This window comes from Electrophorus electricus, chromosome 19, assembly GCF_041902795.1.
Source record: "Electrophorus electricus isolate QZ-2024a chromosome 19, ASM4190279v1, whole genome shotgun sequence".
Classification (NCBI taxonomy): domain Eukaryota; kingdom Metazoa; phylum Chordata; class Actinopteri; order Gymnotiformes; family Gymnotidae; genus Electrophorus; species Electrophorus electricus.
Genome location: NC_137515.1, coordinates 15,852,543 through 15,870,000, shown reverse-complemented (window position 1 = coordinate 15,870,000; position 17,458 = coordinate 15,852,543). Strand labels below are relative to the sequence as shown.

Genomic DNA, 17,458 nt, shown 5'->3' with positions numbered 1-17,458 from the left:
TACACAACAGTTATAGACTTCCCTGGCAGCGCTATCATTTTTCTCAATTTTGCATTCCAGAACTCGGATTGCAACTCTGTCTGTTTTTGCTTCAGCAAAGTCTAGACTTACTGAAAATTGTTTTAAGGAACCATATGTTTTGGAGCCCTAAAAGGTTTGTAGCCTACAACTGCTCCACATGGTTTGCTGTGGTTGTCTGCCTAAGACCTTGGGGGATTTGGTGCTGTTTAAATGAATTGATTTTGAATTCACATATTTGTTGTTTAAGGGTTTAGGAAAGGTCTTAACCTCAGTTAACCTTAGTGAGCCTGTGGTATTGAATTGTTCTGTATGTTGACATTTTTGTTTAATAATATCAGTTCAATAATCTCACTCCTGGTATGTAAAAAAAAAAAAAACAGATTTACTAAAGTTTGTCTAGTTAAGATTTTTCTTTTTATCTTCCCCTTAAAATGTTATTTATACATAGATTTGAGAGATTTGGGCAGAAAATAATCTATAGTCTGGAAAATTGTTATATATGCTGTTTTTGTTCTTTAGGCTCTTAGTCTTAAATAGGTTTTGACTGCATATGTGCTTTGTTTTTATTAATAAAAGGTCAGCTTGTTAAATACATATTTTGCAGTACTTTCCATCATCTGCATGTGGCATCACCCGGTGATCAAACGGTGCATGTATGCTTTGAAACTTCAGTCACAGCACAAATGACACACAGTTTTGACACAGTGTTGAACATACAAAAACACACAATTACTTGTGCATTTACTGAAGACAATGAAAAGGTTTCAATAAACATCTGTTAGCAACAATAGTTCACTGTCATCCCACTAAATCTAAATGTTCTGTTTAAAATCTATTTGAAACCTTTGAATTTTTATAACTTCAACAGTGCTCTTCAGTATTTAAAGGCGTTTTGTACAGGATTTTTGAAAAACAGGTTCTAATGTTAATTTAAGCCTTAGATTTTGTCAAATGTAGGTTTGTGAATACTTGAATGCAGTTTCAAAGTAAACAAGCATGTGAAACATTTATAAATCTACATATCTAAGATGCAACAGTAATTGCTTTGTCTGCATGTCTACCTTGATGATTGATTATTAGACTTAGAGGTCATTTGTATTTTGACTGTCATCTATTTGCATCTATTAACAAAAATGTCATTACTTTATATTTTGTAATACAGTTTGTATACCGATGAGTTATTTCTTCTGCAGTGTTATACAGTTCTACTTTAAGTTCAAATAAAAAATAAAGTTTTAACTGTATCTTCCATTGTTCTTCTAGTAGTATTTAGTTTAGATAATTATTTAAAGGAGAAATGCTTTAAAAGCAAAGGAGTGTAGTAAATCAGTAGCCTTGTTAGCAGCAGTCTGACAGTCTGTGCCTGTGTGAGATGGACTCTGATGAGTGCCACACTCAGACGTGCAGCTCAGTCTGGCAGCCCTGCAGCGTCTCTGCGTGAGCAGCTCTGCTTTTTAATGTGGCCGCTGTATCCCCCGACTCCTTCTTCCTGCTCCTCTTCTTCCTGTTCAGCATGAATGGGAGTGATGAGGTGTGCTGGAGCCTGGTGAGTGTACAGGTGGGCTAATTGCGTGCGCGTGTGTGTGTGTGTGTGTGTGTGTGTGTGTGTGTGTGTGTGTGTGTGTGTGTGTGTGTGTTTGACGTGAAGCAGCGGGTTAGGTTTCCTGTGCTCTGCTTGGCTCATCCTGGCCTGTTGAAGATCACCTCATCTGTCTGTCACACCTTCTGTGCCTGAGCCCTCCCTGCCTACGATGAGGTGAACGTAGCCCTGTGAGACTGCTCACTGTCCGAGATCCCTCACTTCATCATGAGCCCATTCGCTTACTCCCACGTTCTCAAATGTGCAACCCAGCCACACACACACACACTGTGCTCTGGCCCAGGAAAAGGGTCCAGTAACAACACGATCGTTTGTTGTTTCAGCAAGAAATAATTTTATATACTAATAAAAAAAAAAAAACCTAAATGCTAAAAACTCATGAGGGAAATGGTGCACAGAATATGTCGTGATCATAACATATCAGTCATCCTTGGAGAAGTATATGGATGTGTGTGTGTGGGCGCGTGTGTGGGCAAAATCTCTGAGTGCAAACAGGGTAAACCTCACTCCCAGCGCCTGAAACAAGCCCCTTTTTTATCCTATCTGGTTCTAAACTTCATTAAGCAAATAGCTCCACTTAGATCTATAAACGCCACTTCCTCAATATCCTATTAAATCATTTCAGTGAAGAGGTCCTTAGGATCAGCAGGGCTCTATCCTCTATAATATTAGCTGCATAATATCACACCTAAAGCTGATCCCCACAGAGACTGCTGCCACGGCCTCTGACTCGTCTTCAAAGGCATATATTTCCAAAGGAAAAAGGAAACGCGCCTACTTCCATAAACAAATACCGGAGGCTTCCCACACAGAGCCGGGTGCTCACAAAGCTGCCTCTCGTTGTGTATGGAGGGTTATTAAAAGCAGAAATAGGGAAATATACTCATGACATAGCTGTCAGAGAAGCTTTAATTTAACAGCTCTCTGTGCTTCAATAACCGAGGATCAGACTGCCGGCTGGGAGAACAAGGTGTCTAGCATGTGTGCCATTCAGCAATATATGCTATATACTGTATGCTACAGAACAGAGCTGTCAATCACAAGGCCCCTTTTTGGGTCTTCAGAGTGTTTCAGTTTGGTCTTCTTCTCATTGGTCAGAGATGGAAAATTAATAATATGGAGCCGAACAGCAGAAAAAGTGAATGGCATCTGGCAGAAATGAACAGACAATGACCAGTAGTAAATGTCATTCATTGTTTATTTGGACTTAAAGTGGAATTATTTATTGTTTCAATATCATCTGAAAGCAGTTCCTCTTTGTTCCTGGGTTGTGTTCGATGCTTTAGCCTCATAACTACAGCCGTGATCAAGCAGAACGGAGAGGGGGAGTGAAGCTTCCTGTCTGGAACCAGCTAGCGTAAAGCATGGTGGCGTCTACACAGAGAACCTGTCTCAGCACCTGCAATGCTGCTTCCACAGTAAACACGGGGGACCGTTTTCGGACACGCTAAACTTTTTTGTTAAAGCTCACTCAGTACGTTTGTTTCGGTTGGAGTGTATCATTTAGCCTGCTGTCAATTGTCTTGTTCCTTTTTTAGACATGTCTTTATAACAGAGAAAAAGTATGTCAGTGGACGATTGCACTGTTTTCAATACAAAATCAGGATTTCCGTGATGTTTTGTTAAAATCCAATGTACCGTTAGAAGCTGCTTCCAGTTCTTGCAGAGTAATGGAGTATTATAGCGTACTGCTATTACATATTCACTGACCTATATAAACATGCTTGTTCAAAGTGGCAGCAAACATGCAGGTATTGAGAAGAAATCTTTCTACTCGGCCGGCTGACATCACACCAGCTTCTCATTACGACTAGCATCCCTGGCTCTGCTTCTTTACTAATCACTTTCTACTGGGTATGTTGTTTGCAAAAATATAATATACTCATACCTGAAGTTACGTGCTGCTCCCTGTGCAAGCTGGCATTGGCTTATATGAGGGCATCTGATGCACAGAAGCACCGGGGAGGTTCAGAGTCTGTGTGTTCTCGTGACCTGTGACCTGCTGCAGCATGAGTCTTAGTGTCCCTAGCGCATGACCTCTGACCACTAACACGGAGTGTGTCACCTCTCGTTGCTAATGATGACAGAGGTTCCGATGTAGTGAGGGATCTCGCTGTGGCCTTCTGGGGAAGGGCTGGAGGCGGGGCTCGGGCCCCTGTACAGGTATGGGTTAAGCTCCTCCCCCCGGCAACCGTAGCTGTCCGTCAGGTGGCCGAGTGAATAGGGCGCGGCGGGGAAGGGGCTGTGCTTTACCAGCACGTGGTGAAAGTTCAGAGAGCCGTACGGAGGCTGCGCCTGTAAGCCCGTTCCCATCAGCAGCCTCCTCTCCTCTTCCCTCGCCTGCTCTGCCACCCGGGTTGCGCGCTGCTCTTCCCCCCGGTGGTTGTACCCAGTCTGGGCTGCTGCGCAAAGCCTGTGTCTCTGCTCCAGTGCTGCCTGCGTGGGAATGTGCTGGCTGAGGCCCTGGAGCCCCTGGTGCACCCGGGGGTGCTCGGCACTGCCCTTACCCAGCACGGCTGCACCCAGCAGTGGACACGGAGCAGCCGCCTCGGCCCTCTCTGCTGGGTCTTTGCTGTCACGTAGGAGGTGCGGTTTCCTGGCCTCTGCACTGCCCGGTATACCCGGGCCATGGAGGTGGCTGTCTGGCCTGGCCTGGCTAAGGGAAGGATGCTCAAAAGGCTCTTCTTTAAAGCGACTGCCGGGTCTGGAGGAGGAACAGCTGCTGAAGCCATCATGCAGTGGATCACTGGGATACCTCCTGCCCACTGTACTACCATCTGCAAGGTAAACATCCCAGATGCACCCAGTCAGACATACCGTGGGGATAAATAATCAGTGCAAGAGGGCACATCAAATACAAGTCACCATCATTTTCTGGCAGGGTAGTCAGTGAATCCTCCACTATAAATCCTGACCGGACTTGTAGTATATCATCTCTCCATCTCGGAGCACACTGCGACGGCTCTGCGGACACTGTGCACTGACTCTGCCCAGCCCTGTAGCAGTACCTCACTCCGTCCCATTGCAGGGGCAATGATTTCCTCCCTGAAGCCTCTGTTGGTTTCGACATGTTTAAAGACTAAAGACTCTCCATGTGAACAGCTGCAGCATACAGCTTATGAAGTCACCTAAGCCGATGACAGCCGGCCTCGTCGCTTATGATTTTTGTGCTTGTTTTTGATGGTTCTTCCCATTTGCGTTGGCTCTTTAAAGCCAGACTGTTTGCAGTTACTGAACAATGCTGCCTGTTCAGCCTCACAAAGAGTGTTGGGAATTAACACGGATATGTACAATCCATATTAAAAAGTGAAAGGAGACAGCAAAGTTATTAATAAATTTATTCTCGTGTCAAAAGCCAATTCTCCAGAAATGCATTTCTCCAGCTATTGCTGAACATTCTCCCATTATATGCATGATTTGAGCACAGGCTTGGCCTGCTGAAGTGCTTACCCGTGTAGCTGTTGCAGCAAGACGAGGCGGTGGGGCTGCCGGAGTGGGGGTGCCGAGGGGGCTTGGAGCCCAGTGCGGGGAGATTTAGAGAGGGTCTGGGGGAGCCTTCCTCGCCCCAGTGGTCCTCTTCGTGGGGCAGCAGGCTAGAAAGGAGCTGGCGCGCAGCCCGCTCGGGAGAGCCGACCGCTGCCCGCAGCTTCCTGCTGTCGGCGGGCGGGTGTCCGTGGGCGTGCGTGTAGGGGTAGGGCAGCGGCAGGCTGTAAGGCAGCACTTCGCCTGGCTCGGGGACGGATAACGGGGCGGGTGGGAGAGAGACAGGGCTCTGTTCCCGGCAGGACGACAGGCTGCATGGGGGACTCAACTTCCAGCCAAGCGCAGAATCCAGCTTCTCGGAGGGCATGGACATCTGGGCAGAGGAATACATGCCGTCACCCAGACTTTAAAAGGCACATTAAAGTCAGCCAGCCTTCCCGTTGGAATGCGTTTTGCACATGTATATTTGTATATGTTTGTGTGCACGTGTGCTTGTAAATGTCTCTGTGCGCAAGTCTGAATATGTATGCATTCAAATTTGTGCCACAGTACGCAGATGTGCTGGTGTACCTGTAGATAAGGGGACGTTTTGGGTTTGGTTTTGACCCTGGCTGCTTTGGCTTTGAGCTGTTTACGGGAATCCTGCAGGGGCGGCAGGGAGCTCTTATAGGAAAGCGCTGATCGGGATCTGCTCTGGTCCTGAGACAATTGTAACTCCTTATATTCCACATCTCTACAAAACACAAACACACACACAAAACATTCTAATTTCACACACTTACTCCACCTCTGCCCTTAAGGGAAACTAAGTAGAGTTTTCCATATTACCATGATGATGTATTTGGCTGAACTGGACCTGAGATTTTATTTTCCGCAATGGCCCAGAGCAATGCTACCTTCTTGTTTTTAGCATTCAGCATCCCTCCAATAATCGTGCGAACCACATTAACACGGCAATCATGTCTGCTCACGCACACGCAGACTAACACAGTCAATCATTCAGCATCACGACAAGCAGCTGCGCGCACAAGGCAAAGCGGCCCGGGACTCACGTGAGAACGTAATTGACGCTGACTACGCAGTGTGGGCGTGAGGACCGGCTGTTGTGCACGATGGTGGCGTAGCTCTGGACCCAGACCCAGCCGCCGTGCTTGGACAGCAGGCGGTAATACTTCGTGGTGACCTGTCCCTTCACCAGCACTGCGAAGAGCAAGCGGGAGTGAGGGGACATTATGGAGAGAGAGCGAGCGCGTGTTCACGGCCATTGCCGCTCCGGTTTCGTCGATGCCTCTGCTTTCATGCCCTTGTTTACTTATTGTCAGCGCCGCCATGGCGACGGCACGAATTCACAGCGAAACGTAGACGCGTAATAGAATACATGCATTCATGGCAATATTTCCCAGAAATCTGAGGAACGTGAGGCTAACTGTCATTATGGTTAAGAGTGCCCCCCCGCCCCTCCATCTCCAAACACAGAAATATTAATGCTTCACCCATACAAACACCCAGCGAGACTCTGACCTGCTGCACAATGTTTGCGACCGGTTTCTTAGCGCATGCCATACATGCTGCCTTCCCTCTTTACAAAGTAACCTCACTTGTGTATTTACAATAGGGTGTGATGCGTGGGTACATCAGGCTGTGGGGTCTGGGTACTCACGTAAATGATGTGCATATCTCAGGTGGAACACGTCACAGCCGTGCACGTGCTGGTAGAGCGTTTTTTCTATCAGATCCTGCGGCTCGTAACCCGTTAAATCGGCCACTCTGGTAGAGGGACACAGAGGCAAGTGGAACTGTTAAATTAATCAATACTATTAATCAATGGTATTTATACCTTATACAGTCACAAAGCATGTGGGTTAATGATATTTGGCCTAATTTTGGCTACATTTGGACTAGTCCTTTAACCCCCTCCCCCCCTTTTCGTTTAGAATAAAACAATCCCCACAAAATTGGTTAAAATTTGTATGGTATCACACATTTGATTTGGATCATCCTTGTATTGGTGACCATCCGTATTTATCCTACAAATCGAATGTTAAAGGGGGACATGAAAAAGGCATCCAATTTGGGCATTTGCTCAATATAAACAGAAAGTCTTCACACTCTGACTGAGGTAAACCTTTGCCACATTGATTGAACCCCGGGAGCGACACGTCTGAATGATCCACGGGTTGACTGCTCTTGACGAGGATGATGATGATTCTCACCTGCTGTCGAGGAAGATGAGCTTGAGGTCGAGGCTGGCGCGGAACATGAACATGTTGCTGTGGAGTTTAATCTCAGTGATGCCGCTGGGTGGCAGAGAGTGCCCCACGGCCACCAGACCCACGATCTGATAGCACGACTCATACAGACAAACATCCATCACGTACTGGCGGATCTTTAAGTAACCGCTGCAATGGATAACCTACGCACAAGCAGACACGGAGCAGGAATTTTGTTTTTTTGAAAGCGCTTACTTTTGGACTAAAATGTACTGGCATTGATCATCAGCCCATAACAGACCAACAGGAGCGATGAGCATAAATGTGGCTTCTAATTGCTGCTTGTAAATGTGCAGTCATGGATCACAAAGATGAAATGAAATTCAACTCTTCAAGGCAAAATTTATCCATGAGTAGTTTTTTTTCACAGATTCTTCTGCGCAACTATGGCCTCTCATTTCTGGTAAGGAGCTGAAAATAGGTTTGTAGCAGTAATGCCAAATCTCTCTCTTTCTTTTTCTCGTCTCTCTTCATCTCTCTCTTTCTCTCTTGTCGCTCTCTCCATCTCTCTCACACACACAAGTAAAATGAAGAACACACATTTTATAATCCAAATCCTCCTCCTCTTCAAGATCACCTCTTGTAGTCTGGAGAGCAGATCACCCTGATCTGAATGTGGCAACGGATGAGGGAAGAGGTGTGTGTGTGTGTGTGTGTGTGTGTGTGTGTGTGTGTGTGTGTGTGTGTGTGTGTGTGTGTGTGTGGACTCTTTCTGGGTTTATTTTATTTAGACGAGCTCCACTTGGGAACTCGATGTTCTTTCTCTCTCTTTCTCTCAAGTCTCTCTCTCTCTCTCTCTCTCTCTCTCTCTCTCTCTCTATCTATCTATCTATCTCTCTCTCTTCCAATTTATCTCTCTCTCCTTTGCTGTCTTTCTCACCCACATGCAAACACACCGGTGCAAGTTTGCTGACACATAAAACTCCACTTGCTAACACCAACCTGTGGGCAGTATTTATCTAGCTTCCTGGCCATAGCCAGTGTTTGCAGGTCGGCAACTCTCCCTCACTCTCAGGTTCTGGAGCAATCCTCTTGTTAACATAACCAGCTTGTTTATAACAAATACAAATTTTAAACAAATCTCCAGGGTAATTGGCTGAGTGATTTATGACTGATGACAGCCCTAGCTGCTTGGATCCATGATCACAAGAGTGGGAGGTTGCCCGAAGTGAGAACAGACGTGTGAGCCATCATAGATCTATAGAGCCACTTTTTGGGGGCATAGATTACATTAAAAGTCCTTTCAGTGGAGTTTACTCAGTGAAAGTGTAAAGTCTAAAAAATAGTTATAAACTATTTGTGACTAACATGTCTAGGTATAAAACTGGTATAAACTATTTGTGACTAACGTCTAGAATGTTAGAAGAGGTTAAATGAATAGAGAGCTACTACTTTAATATAAAGGTGTGAATGCAGGTAATCTATGGGAAATGTCTCATCAAAAACAGCCCCCCAAAGATACATAGATGAAAAGGCCTTTAAAGCTTTAATCTTTCCCAGACAAACATGGGTCCAGAGGTCTTCTTCAGAACAAAGGCAGACTGTGTAAAGCACTGCTCTGCAATCCGCCTATATGGGTGTGCAAAGGCATGTGAAAATAAATGATGGTGTATAGCACTGGCTGTTGTAAACTTCAAAAGGGAACACGTATTCCATTTTTATACTGTCTGCAAAGTTTGTCATGCTCAGCCATTGATTCTGACATCTGAAATCGTTTGTGGCAAACATATGGCTGTGAGGTAGTGTGTTTGTTGAGAAAAGGTGTGTGTGCAATTACCTTATAGCCACCACAGGTCAGTCCGGCGTTGCGCTTGGCTAACACACACTTCATCCTGAGGAAGAAGGACCGTTCCATCTCATACTCTGAGAAATGCAAAAGTATCTAATCAGTACAGCAATACAGATGAGTCCTGTACTGGACGGTATTGTGTGTGTGTGCGTGTGTGTGTGTGTGTGTGTGCGTGTGTGTGTGTGTGTGCGTGTGTGTGTGTGTGTGTGTGTGTGTGTGTGTGTGGTAACCTGGTAAAAAGTGCGGGTGAAGTGGTGGGTGGGCACTCAGCACTGCAGTCATCTCGTCATGGTCTGACGGGTGGATGTATTCAAATATACTGTTACCTGTCAACTCCACCTGTGAGACAGGAACACAGAAAGAGACATGAACATAGAAGGAAGAGAATATGTTAGTCTACTGTTCAGTAGCACTAGTTCAGATGATATTTTTCAGTTATTTACCAGTTTGTGTTGTTTGCACATTTCTTTGGACAACTCTAATTGTAACACACTTTAATTGTATGTGCAATAATTAATCAGATTAAACTGATTTGTCTTTCAAAAAGAATATAATAAACAGTAATTTAGCAGACAAATTAAAATTTTTTGTGATCAGGATTAGTTGTAATCCGTCATTTAAGAAGATTACCTCAGCTCATAGAAATGTCTATTATGTGCTGTCTGTGCGTGTGTGTGTGAGTATGTGTGTGTGGTGTGTGATGTGTGTGGTGGGGGGGCTAAATCTAAGCTCCCTGTCCCCTGAAACTGATCTCTGTCTCATTCAAAGAGACGGGTGATTCAGTTGCACTCTAAAAGAACACTGCAATCCAGCCAATGCAAAGGGTTAACGTGTTCAAAAAAAGAGACAGAGAGAGAGAAAAAGACAATTTGCATGTGAAAACAAAGCCAAAGTGCATGCCGGACTTTGATCTATTTTGCTGCACAAATTAGCAGGGCAGGTCAGAGGCAGCGAGGGCTGACGCTCGCCCACTTCAGCTACAAATTGCTTTGTAAGCAGCTGCGTGTTGGGGTCTGAGCAGCTGCAGTGTGGCGGTGGAGAGCACACCCCGAGCTGGCCCCGGTGCACAGGCACGCCAGGCATGCGTCTGCGGCCGCGCAGGCCTTCCTTCTGTCCAGCGGAACTGAGCGGCTGAGCCAGGCCAGGTGTCAAAGCTCAGTATCTCACCGATCTTCCCCAGCGTGAGAATGTGGCATGAAGTGGCATTTTGGGTTTTGTTGGCGAGCGTGTTTGCTGAACGGCAGGTGGTTCAGAAGGTGGGTTACTAGACACACACGCGCACACATACATTTGCACACACTCCTTTAATTTTATCGAGCGCCTTGTATTTGAATGGTCAGTAGATGGTACATACAGGTGTTCTCCCTGTAACAGCAACAAACACATTTGCATGGTATTGCGTGTGGGGCCCATGCCTTATGACCAATACTTATTTGACTAGAGAAGAAACAACATTGTTTTTATTTAAAGCGATTTCAAACAATCTCACCCTTATCATAAGCACTAAGTGCTTATTTTGCATGTAAAAAGATTATTTAACAATCACTACTAGAATAAAGCTAATATTTAATAAACACAAATAGAATAAAATGAACAAAATTTGTATTATATAAAGAGTTACTGAAAAATCCAGATTGGTTCTCAAACCTTACATTAAGGTTTCATTAAAAGAAAAGCTTTTCAGTGCAATCACAGCTTCAAATATGACTAGGCAGAACAGAGCCCTACTGATAAGAAGACCTGAATCTGGGTGGCTCTTGGACAGAGAGGAGAACCAAAAGTAGCTAAAGTCAGAAAAGGTTTGGAAGAATTTATCACAGGCCAACATAGTTTCTTTGTTTTGTATTATTTTCTTTGTTTTGTTTGTTCTGTTTTGTTGTGTCCTAAGACTTTTACACACTGTATGTTTCTTCATTTTGTAGTCATATACAGTGTGAATATTGTTAAACTAGGTTAACAATGCTCTGGTTAACAGAATATAGGTTAACAACATTTTGACATCATTTCAGGTAAATGTTTCGAAGGCTGACCAACTTCACATTTTTAGTCATCAGTGTTCCTTCTGTTATTCCAACTGAAACTTGAAAAGCATCCTGACTACTTCTTATCACTTATCGTGAAGATCATCTTCATTATTCTGGATATTTTCTCTCTGTTTAAAGAAAGCTCTCCAACAACTGCAGAGAGGTCTGACTGAATGAACCAAAAGCAGCCTCCAGTTAGCTGGATCTTTTTTGCAAAACACAAGTTGAGTTGCCTCAATTTGTAACTCATAATAAGAAACAATTAATATATTTTAGATGAAGTACTCCTTTAGAAAAGTGATTGAATTGTACAAGCAGCTAATATATTCTAACATGCAGAATAATGTAATTTAACATGTAGAATAGGCTAGGAAATCAGTCCATTGGGAAGGGAGAACCCTGCCAGAGTATTAAAAATGCATGAAAAAAGACAGATTCTTTATGCACAAGGCTCCATCTATTAGGTCCATATAAATATAAACATTTTTGCAAACTTCTCAAAAGCGTTGGTATAATAACACACCAAAGAAGAATGGGACGCACTCCTTTTTACACTGATTCATGTCAAGTATTACCTATTAGTTTCAAGAAAACACTTAATAACAAAGCAGTACTTTGTACTATATTTTCTTACAAAAATTCAATTATTTCACAGATTTAATTGTAGATGACAAAATCAAAATATACGTTCATGCCAATTTGTTACAAATGTAATATATTTACTATACATAGATCACTGAGAACATTCCAAACATAATCTCCAGGATCGTGCTACTCTGAAACATCTCATCTCATGATCATGAAATCAAGCATTATGTGGTTGCGGTTAACTTTCTGCATAGTTTATTCCCTAATGCTGCAGGAAAATACTGTGCTACAGTTTGGGCTGCTACTACGATGCAAAGGCACATGTACAGTGCACACCAGAGAACTGTCTTCCTGTAGGTGTGTGTTGGGGGCACGTGCATGGGCGTTCCTGCAGCATATCACTGTCAGGCACTGTTGATCATGGATAATATGTATACCACTGCCTTCAGGAATAAGAGCTCATCTCTCTCCTTCTGTTCATGATCTCTAATGCAATTTTTAGAATCTTTCTCTCTCTCTCGTTCTGTCTCTGCTTGTCTTTCTTTCTCTGTCTCTCTCCCTGTTCCAGTATCCCTTTCTCCATCTGTATCTCCATTGTGCAAACTGAGCCATCCTACTCTTCCTTGGATGGGGTTGTTCTTTGTCCGGTTATCCGGATCCCACAGCCTCTATATGCCCAGCCAAATTTCCCCTTTCCTTTCACATCACCAGTTTGCAGACTGCAGGTTACCCAAGCAGACGCTCGGCCAGACGAGAGGTGGTGACATTTGCGTGACCTGAACCTCATTGTTTCCAGCGTGCTGAGCAAACAGTCCCCGTGCTTTCACACACCACAGAACCACGTAAAGAGCTACCAGCCCGAAAGCTCCTCTCAGCAGACGCAGCCCCTGCGAGCACGCCATCAGATAATATTCTCCACGGACTCGCACCAGCCGAGGCTGCAGGTGGAGACGTTTACCCTTCATTGTGTCATTTATCGCCACAGCGTGGCAAATAAAATGTTCCAGAGAGCATATCAGCATGGCCCTTCTCTGACCGCGATGCCAGACATACCAGGTGAGATCTTGTGGGTTTTATGTTTACACAAGGAATTGAATACGGACTCACCTGTGATAGACCAAGGTGAACCGAGGCCGTCTCAGAGATGTACATAATTTTACCATCAGAGGCAACAACAAACACAAACCCATCCAGAGTCTGTAGGAGTAATCAACAATATGAAGATATGTTATGTATGCTTAAATCAAATGTAAGGATCATGTGTGTTGGTGCAACACCACAATGATCAATGTCAGAGATGAAATTGATCAAAATGAATAAAAAGATCATTCTAAATCTACACATGAAGTATTCTAATTATAAATGTTACACTGATTATTACACATTTCCACATAAATAGTTTGGTTATTGTTATATGAAAATTGTTGTGTACTTCAAACCATTTTCATGTAAATCATGTTAATGGAAAATAGGCGTTTTGTTATGTAACTATTATTGTAACGGCGCATTTTTAATTACACATGGTTTCTCTCTCGCTCTCTCTCTCTCTCTCACACACACACACACACACACACACACACACACACACACACACACACGCAAAGCCTCTGTCTCACGGACCTTTCTCTAGGTCTGTAAGCACAGCTCCGCTGTGAAGGCAGAAACACTAACCTGCAGCAGGTGGGATCCTAATTCCTTAGCCATGCTGTCCAGCGGGCTGATTCGCGCGTGCTGTCCCCATGCCTCTCCCAGACCTTACGTAGGAAACAGTGCTACGTTATATGAACTAAGAACGGATAATAATAGTAATAGTAATAATAATAATAATAATAATAAGAGATCATTTCATTTTAAGCGCTCGAAACGAGAGGACTTAAACGTACAGCGAAGTCGACCCTAATTCCCCCAAAATTAAAATAATTTGTTTTTCTGTTCTTTGACCGACAATGTGCTATGTAAAATGTGTTTACTTATCTGTTTATTTGCCAAAAAGAAATAGGTCGTTATTGTTACATTTCTTATAGACTTAACATTTAATTTCTTATGTCAATTTAGTCTAATCATACCGAGTCTAATCAATAAGTGTTTACCGCCAGTAATGAAACATTAGAAGATGAAAAATTCTTTAGTTTAATCTGAATATTTGCGCGGTTTCCTAAACCTTGGCTAGACACATATTTTTCAAATACCCTACCCTGATTATTCAGGAGTACTGCTTAAATGACATTTGAATAGGAAGGAATAAACAGGAGACTCATTTAGTTAAATTCAACCGTTAACGTATTGTACGCACATATGAAGGAATTATTTTAAAGAGTCCCTGTATTATTGCAATGTGTTTTTGCATGAGAAATTTAAAACGAAATCAAAAATGTAATATTACATACGTTAATTACATACTAATGTTCATTAACTAAACTGTAGGACAGTTTTAAATATGAACCTTGAAACCAGAATATTTGTTTTGCTAATGTCAGTGTCAGTTTGTCAGTAGCAGGTATAGGCCAACGGTTTTTTATCCCACGCGCCATTTGGAGGATCCATGCACCATATCTGTATGGGTCGTTTCACTTCCAGACGCTTATAAAGCTAAATCTGTTAGCTTCTGTATTTACTGACATTAATAAAACAATAAATGTAAGCAGTTGTTGAAAGACGCACGGTCACAAATTACATAGACAATATTCACAACCGAGTTCATTTGAATATAGGACAAGACGAATATAAGACACAGTGAGGTTAGCCAAATTGCTTTTTACGTTTATACAACATAAGCATTTAATTCGTAATTTATATATATTTTTTTCTTTTACTGTGGGCTAAATTGGCGATTTGGAAATTACTTTCTAAGAAGTTAAATTGCTAGTTAGAATAACGCCACTCGTCACGTCAATAAACAAACTGCGATTCACTAATTCATCCACACAGAAGTAAACGACCAACCTGCAGGAAAAGGCGTAAGAATAATTGCTATGTTGTACAAACATCTGTTCTCTTTCAGCAAGATTGTTTCTTTTTTTTATTTTTTTTTTTTAAATAATTCAAAGTATTATAAAAAAATATGTTAAATAGAATTGTGTATTAAGAGTTCGAAATAGACGAAGGACTAGTATTATTTTCTTTCTTATATGTGTATGACTTTTAAAAAGTTGCAACCATTAATGCCGAGATCACATTTTATAATCACATTATTATTTTTGTCATCTTACATTCTTACGCCATCATCTTACATTATTATTTTTTGTAATCTATTATTATTATGAATAATAATAATAATAATAATAATAATAATAATAATAATAATAATAATAATAATAATAATAATGAACTTATCTATTTTAGAATTTCACAGTGATATAACCCAGGACGTTTTATATGCATTACTATTAATTAACGACAATTTCTCTTTTTTTTCCCTTTAGACCAGCAAGAAAAATTATAAGGGTAGCAAATAATTTGACTTATTCAAAAAGCATAACACTGGGTATAGCATAGGCCTCAATGTGGTCCCATAGCATCTAATGAAAAAATACAAATTTGATCAACTTAATCATATCTGTAAAAGATTTGACAACACAGGATGAAAGAATCTTAAGAATCTATGAGTAAGATATTTGCTGCCAGTGTTAGAAGAGGTAATGCAGTAGGTAATGGAATATACATTTTCACAAACTGATATTACATCACGCACCCAAATTAAATTTTGAAGATAAAAACATCTTTCAGAAATGTCTATTTCGTGGCAAGGTCTCGAGAACATTAACGGTTAGATGCTTGCTATTGCCAATATCTTAATAACAGAAAATCGTACATGACGATAAACCATTCTCCGGACAAAAAAACAACCTCTTCCACGTTTTGTCGTGAAACCTACCATCAGGAAACACTGCCCTCATCTTCAGGTAGCTTGTGGTCAGTCGAATGATCGAAGCTTTATCCAGTTGCGAAGTAATGGCCGAGGGCAAAGGCAACAATTTCGCCAGTTCATAGAACTCACCATTTTCTTTTTCTCGTCTTGTCTTCGCTGCATTCTTGGACTTTTCCTTCATTTCTGACACATTAACACACAGTTTCGCATAATAGAATGCGAATTTTAACTCGAGGTCTTGTTCTAATATATTAAAAGAGTAAATGTCATAAGAGTGTTTTTCACTTCTCTCAATTTAAAGAAACTGGTCTTTGGATAGTCAAGCGTCTCTTTTTACGGAGGTCAGTGATATATCTCTTAGCAACATGGCATCTCCCCTGTATTTCACAGAGGACGTGTGTGATATTTGACAGCCGAGATGTACATTTATCAAGCACTGAATGCCACAGTATAAACTATTTGAAGTTAGAAACTCTTGTCATTCGAGTTGACGGCAGACTGAGAACGTTTCACAAAAGAGCTTCAGTGGTGTAAGCAACGCGCCTCTACATAAAAGACACTCCATTATGTTCTTTGTGTCTTGTCTCAGTAATGCCACATCAGACATGGCCATGAGCATAAATTACGTATCTCCCATTTCGTACTATAATGTTGGACAATGTCGACTCGGACCAGCAAATGACATGTATATTACGCATGTACCATTAGGCCTCTATGTTAATGAAATTATCTTCTGCAAGTTTTTTTTTTGTTGTTGTTAGGTTTTTTTTTTAAAAATCACATATTCGGAATAGATCACAATTTACACAGCGTATCATCTTTGCTGGCACCACTTCGTAAAACTGTCCTTGGCGGCGTCCATGAAGGAGAGAACTTGCTATGTTGTGCGCTTTGACGCAGAGCTGGTTTATAATTTGAGGCTCATATCGCTAGACCCAGGTCCAATTCCATCAAAGATATTAGGTGATTTAAATTTGTTGGGGTTTTTTTGTTTGTTTTTTTACAAAACTCGTATAAAGGCCACTTTGTTCAATGCGAAATTACAAAAGTCAAACGTGTTTCATCTCTTAATTCCAGTCCTCCGTTTCGTCCGATTTTGCTGACGTTTAGTTGATTTCCCATAGCAACTTGTGACAAATCCAGCGAAGTCCCGCGGTATCAGTAACTGTACATCCCCTTATTCCCGCCACGATTATTCGGTCGGTCTCGTCATCGTTTGGAGCCTATAATCCCTTAGAATAGAATGATATTCTGAGAGTCATCCGCTTATGCCCCTCACAGATCGGAGCGTACAGTCTTGTGTGAGTAGGAGAGGCGGAACATGGAAAAGGAGTCGGGAACCCCGTTACGTCACCTAGTCCTGGTTACCTCCGACCAGACGCCACGAGCCCTTGAAGGAAGTTGCAAGTCCCACAGCAAACGCGAATTAAGAGTTCGGTCTCTGTACCCAGTTCAGACGCCAGTAACAAGTACTGTAAAGTCACGCCACGCCGTGTGCGTCGGGTTTGGTGTGTGACGGTCTTTAGCAAACGTAGCAGATTTTTCCAGCGCTTTTAAGAAGATGACTAGAAATTGAACGAGTGCGTGTGGTCTGCTTGAAGGCTGACCAACGTCCTCTCGACCAACTAAGCTGAAAAGGCATTGTAAACAAGGTGGAGTTCGGTGTCTTCCTACGACGATCAATGTAGCAGTGAAGTGTTAAAAGTGTCGCTGTTAACACGTTACCAGTGATCAGTGTTGCCGCATTGGTCACAATAGCACTCAAACATATGTAATTATTTGAAAATTTTCGGAGGCGCTTTGCGCATTAACGTC

General features: G+C 42.4%; 2 protein-coding genes across 4 annotated transcripts in view; one reads left to right on the top strand and one right to left on the bottom strand.

The window, feature by feature from the left end:
* Nucleotides 1-1,265, top strand: part of hlcs (holocarboxylase synthetase (biotin-(proprionyl-CoA-carboxylase (ATP-hydrolysing)) ligase)) — a 21,989-nt gene extending 20,724 nt beyond the window's left edge. For all 3 annotated transcript variants that reach the window (XM_035535571.2, XM_027016985.3, XM_035535572.2), the window contains one exon: nt 1-1,265. This exon is cut by the window's left edge and continues 268 nt beyond it. The gene's annotated coding sequence lies outside the window, so the exon portion shown is untranslated.
* Nucleotides 1,266-2,807: 1,542 nt separating this feature from the next.
* sim2 (SIM bHLH transcription factor 2) lies at nt 2,808-17,222 on the bottom strand. The gene is made up of 11 exons (XM_027016984.3): nt 15,650-17,222; nt 13,447-13,529; nt 12,883-12,972; nt 9,394-9,502; nt 9,152-9,237; nt 7,318-7,517; nt 6,765-6,871; nt 6,157-6,304; nt 5,675-5,837; nt 5,072-5,477; nt 2,808-4,398 (listed from the first exon to the last, which is right to left on the bottom strand). The coding sequence occupies exons 1-11, from the start codon at nt 15,822-15,824 to the stop codon at nt 3,683-3,685; spliced, it is 2,283 nt and encodes a 760-aa protein (XP_026872785.3). The 5' UTR covers nt 15,825-17,222; the 3' UTR covers nt 2,808-3,682.
* Between the last annotated feature and the right edge of the window lie 236 nt (nt 17,223-17,458).

Bases quoted from the DNA above. Each gene is read 5' to 3' on its own strand.
- sim2 (XM_027016984.3), bottom strand. From the start codon at position 15,824: ATGAAGGAAAAGTCCAAGAATGCAGCGAAGACAAGACGAGAAAAAGAA. The intron at 9,503-12,882 runs GTGAGTCCGTAT...CCTGTCTCACAG, and splicing joins TTCACCTTGGTCTATCACAG to GTGGAGTTGACAGGTAACAG. The intron at 6,305-6,764 runs GTGAGTACCCAG...TGCTCTTCGCAG, and splicing joins GAGATATGCACATCATTTAC to TGCTGGTGAAGGGACAGGTC.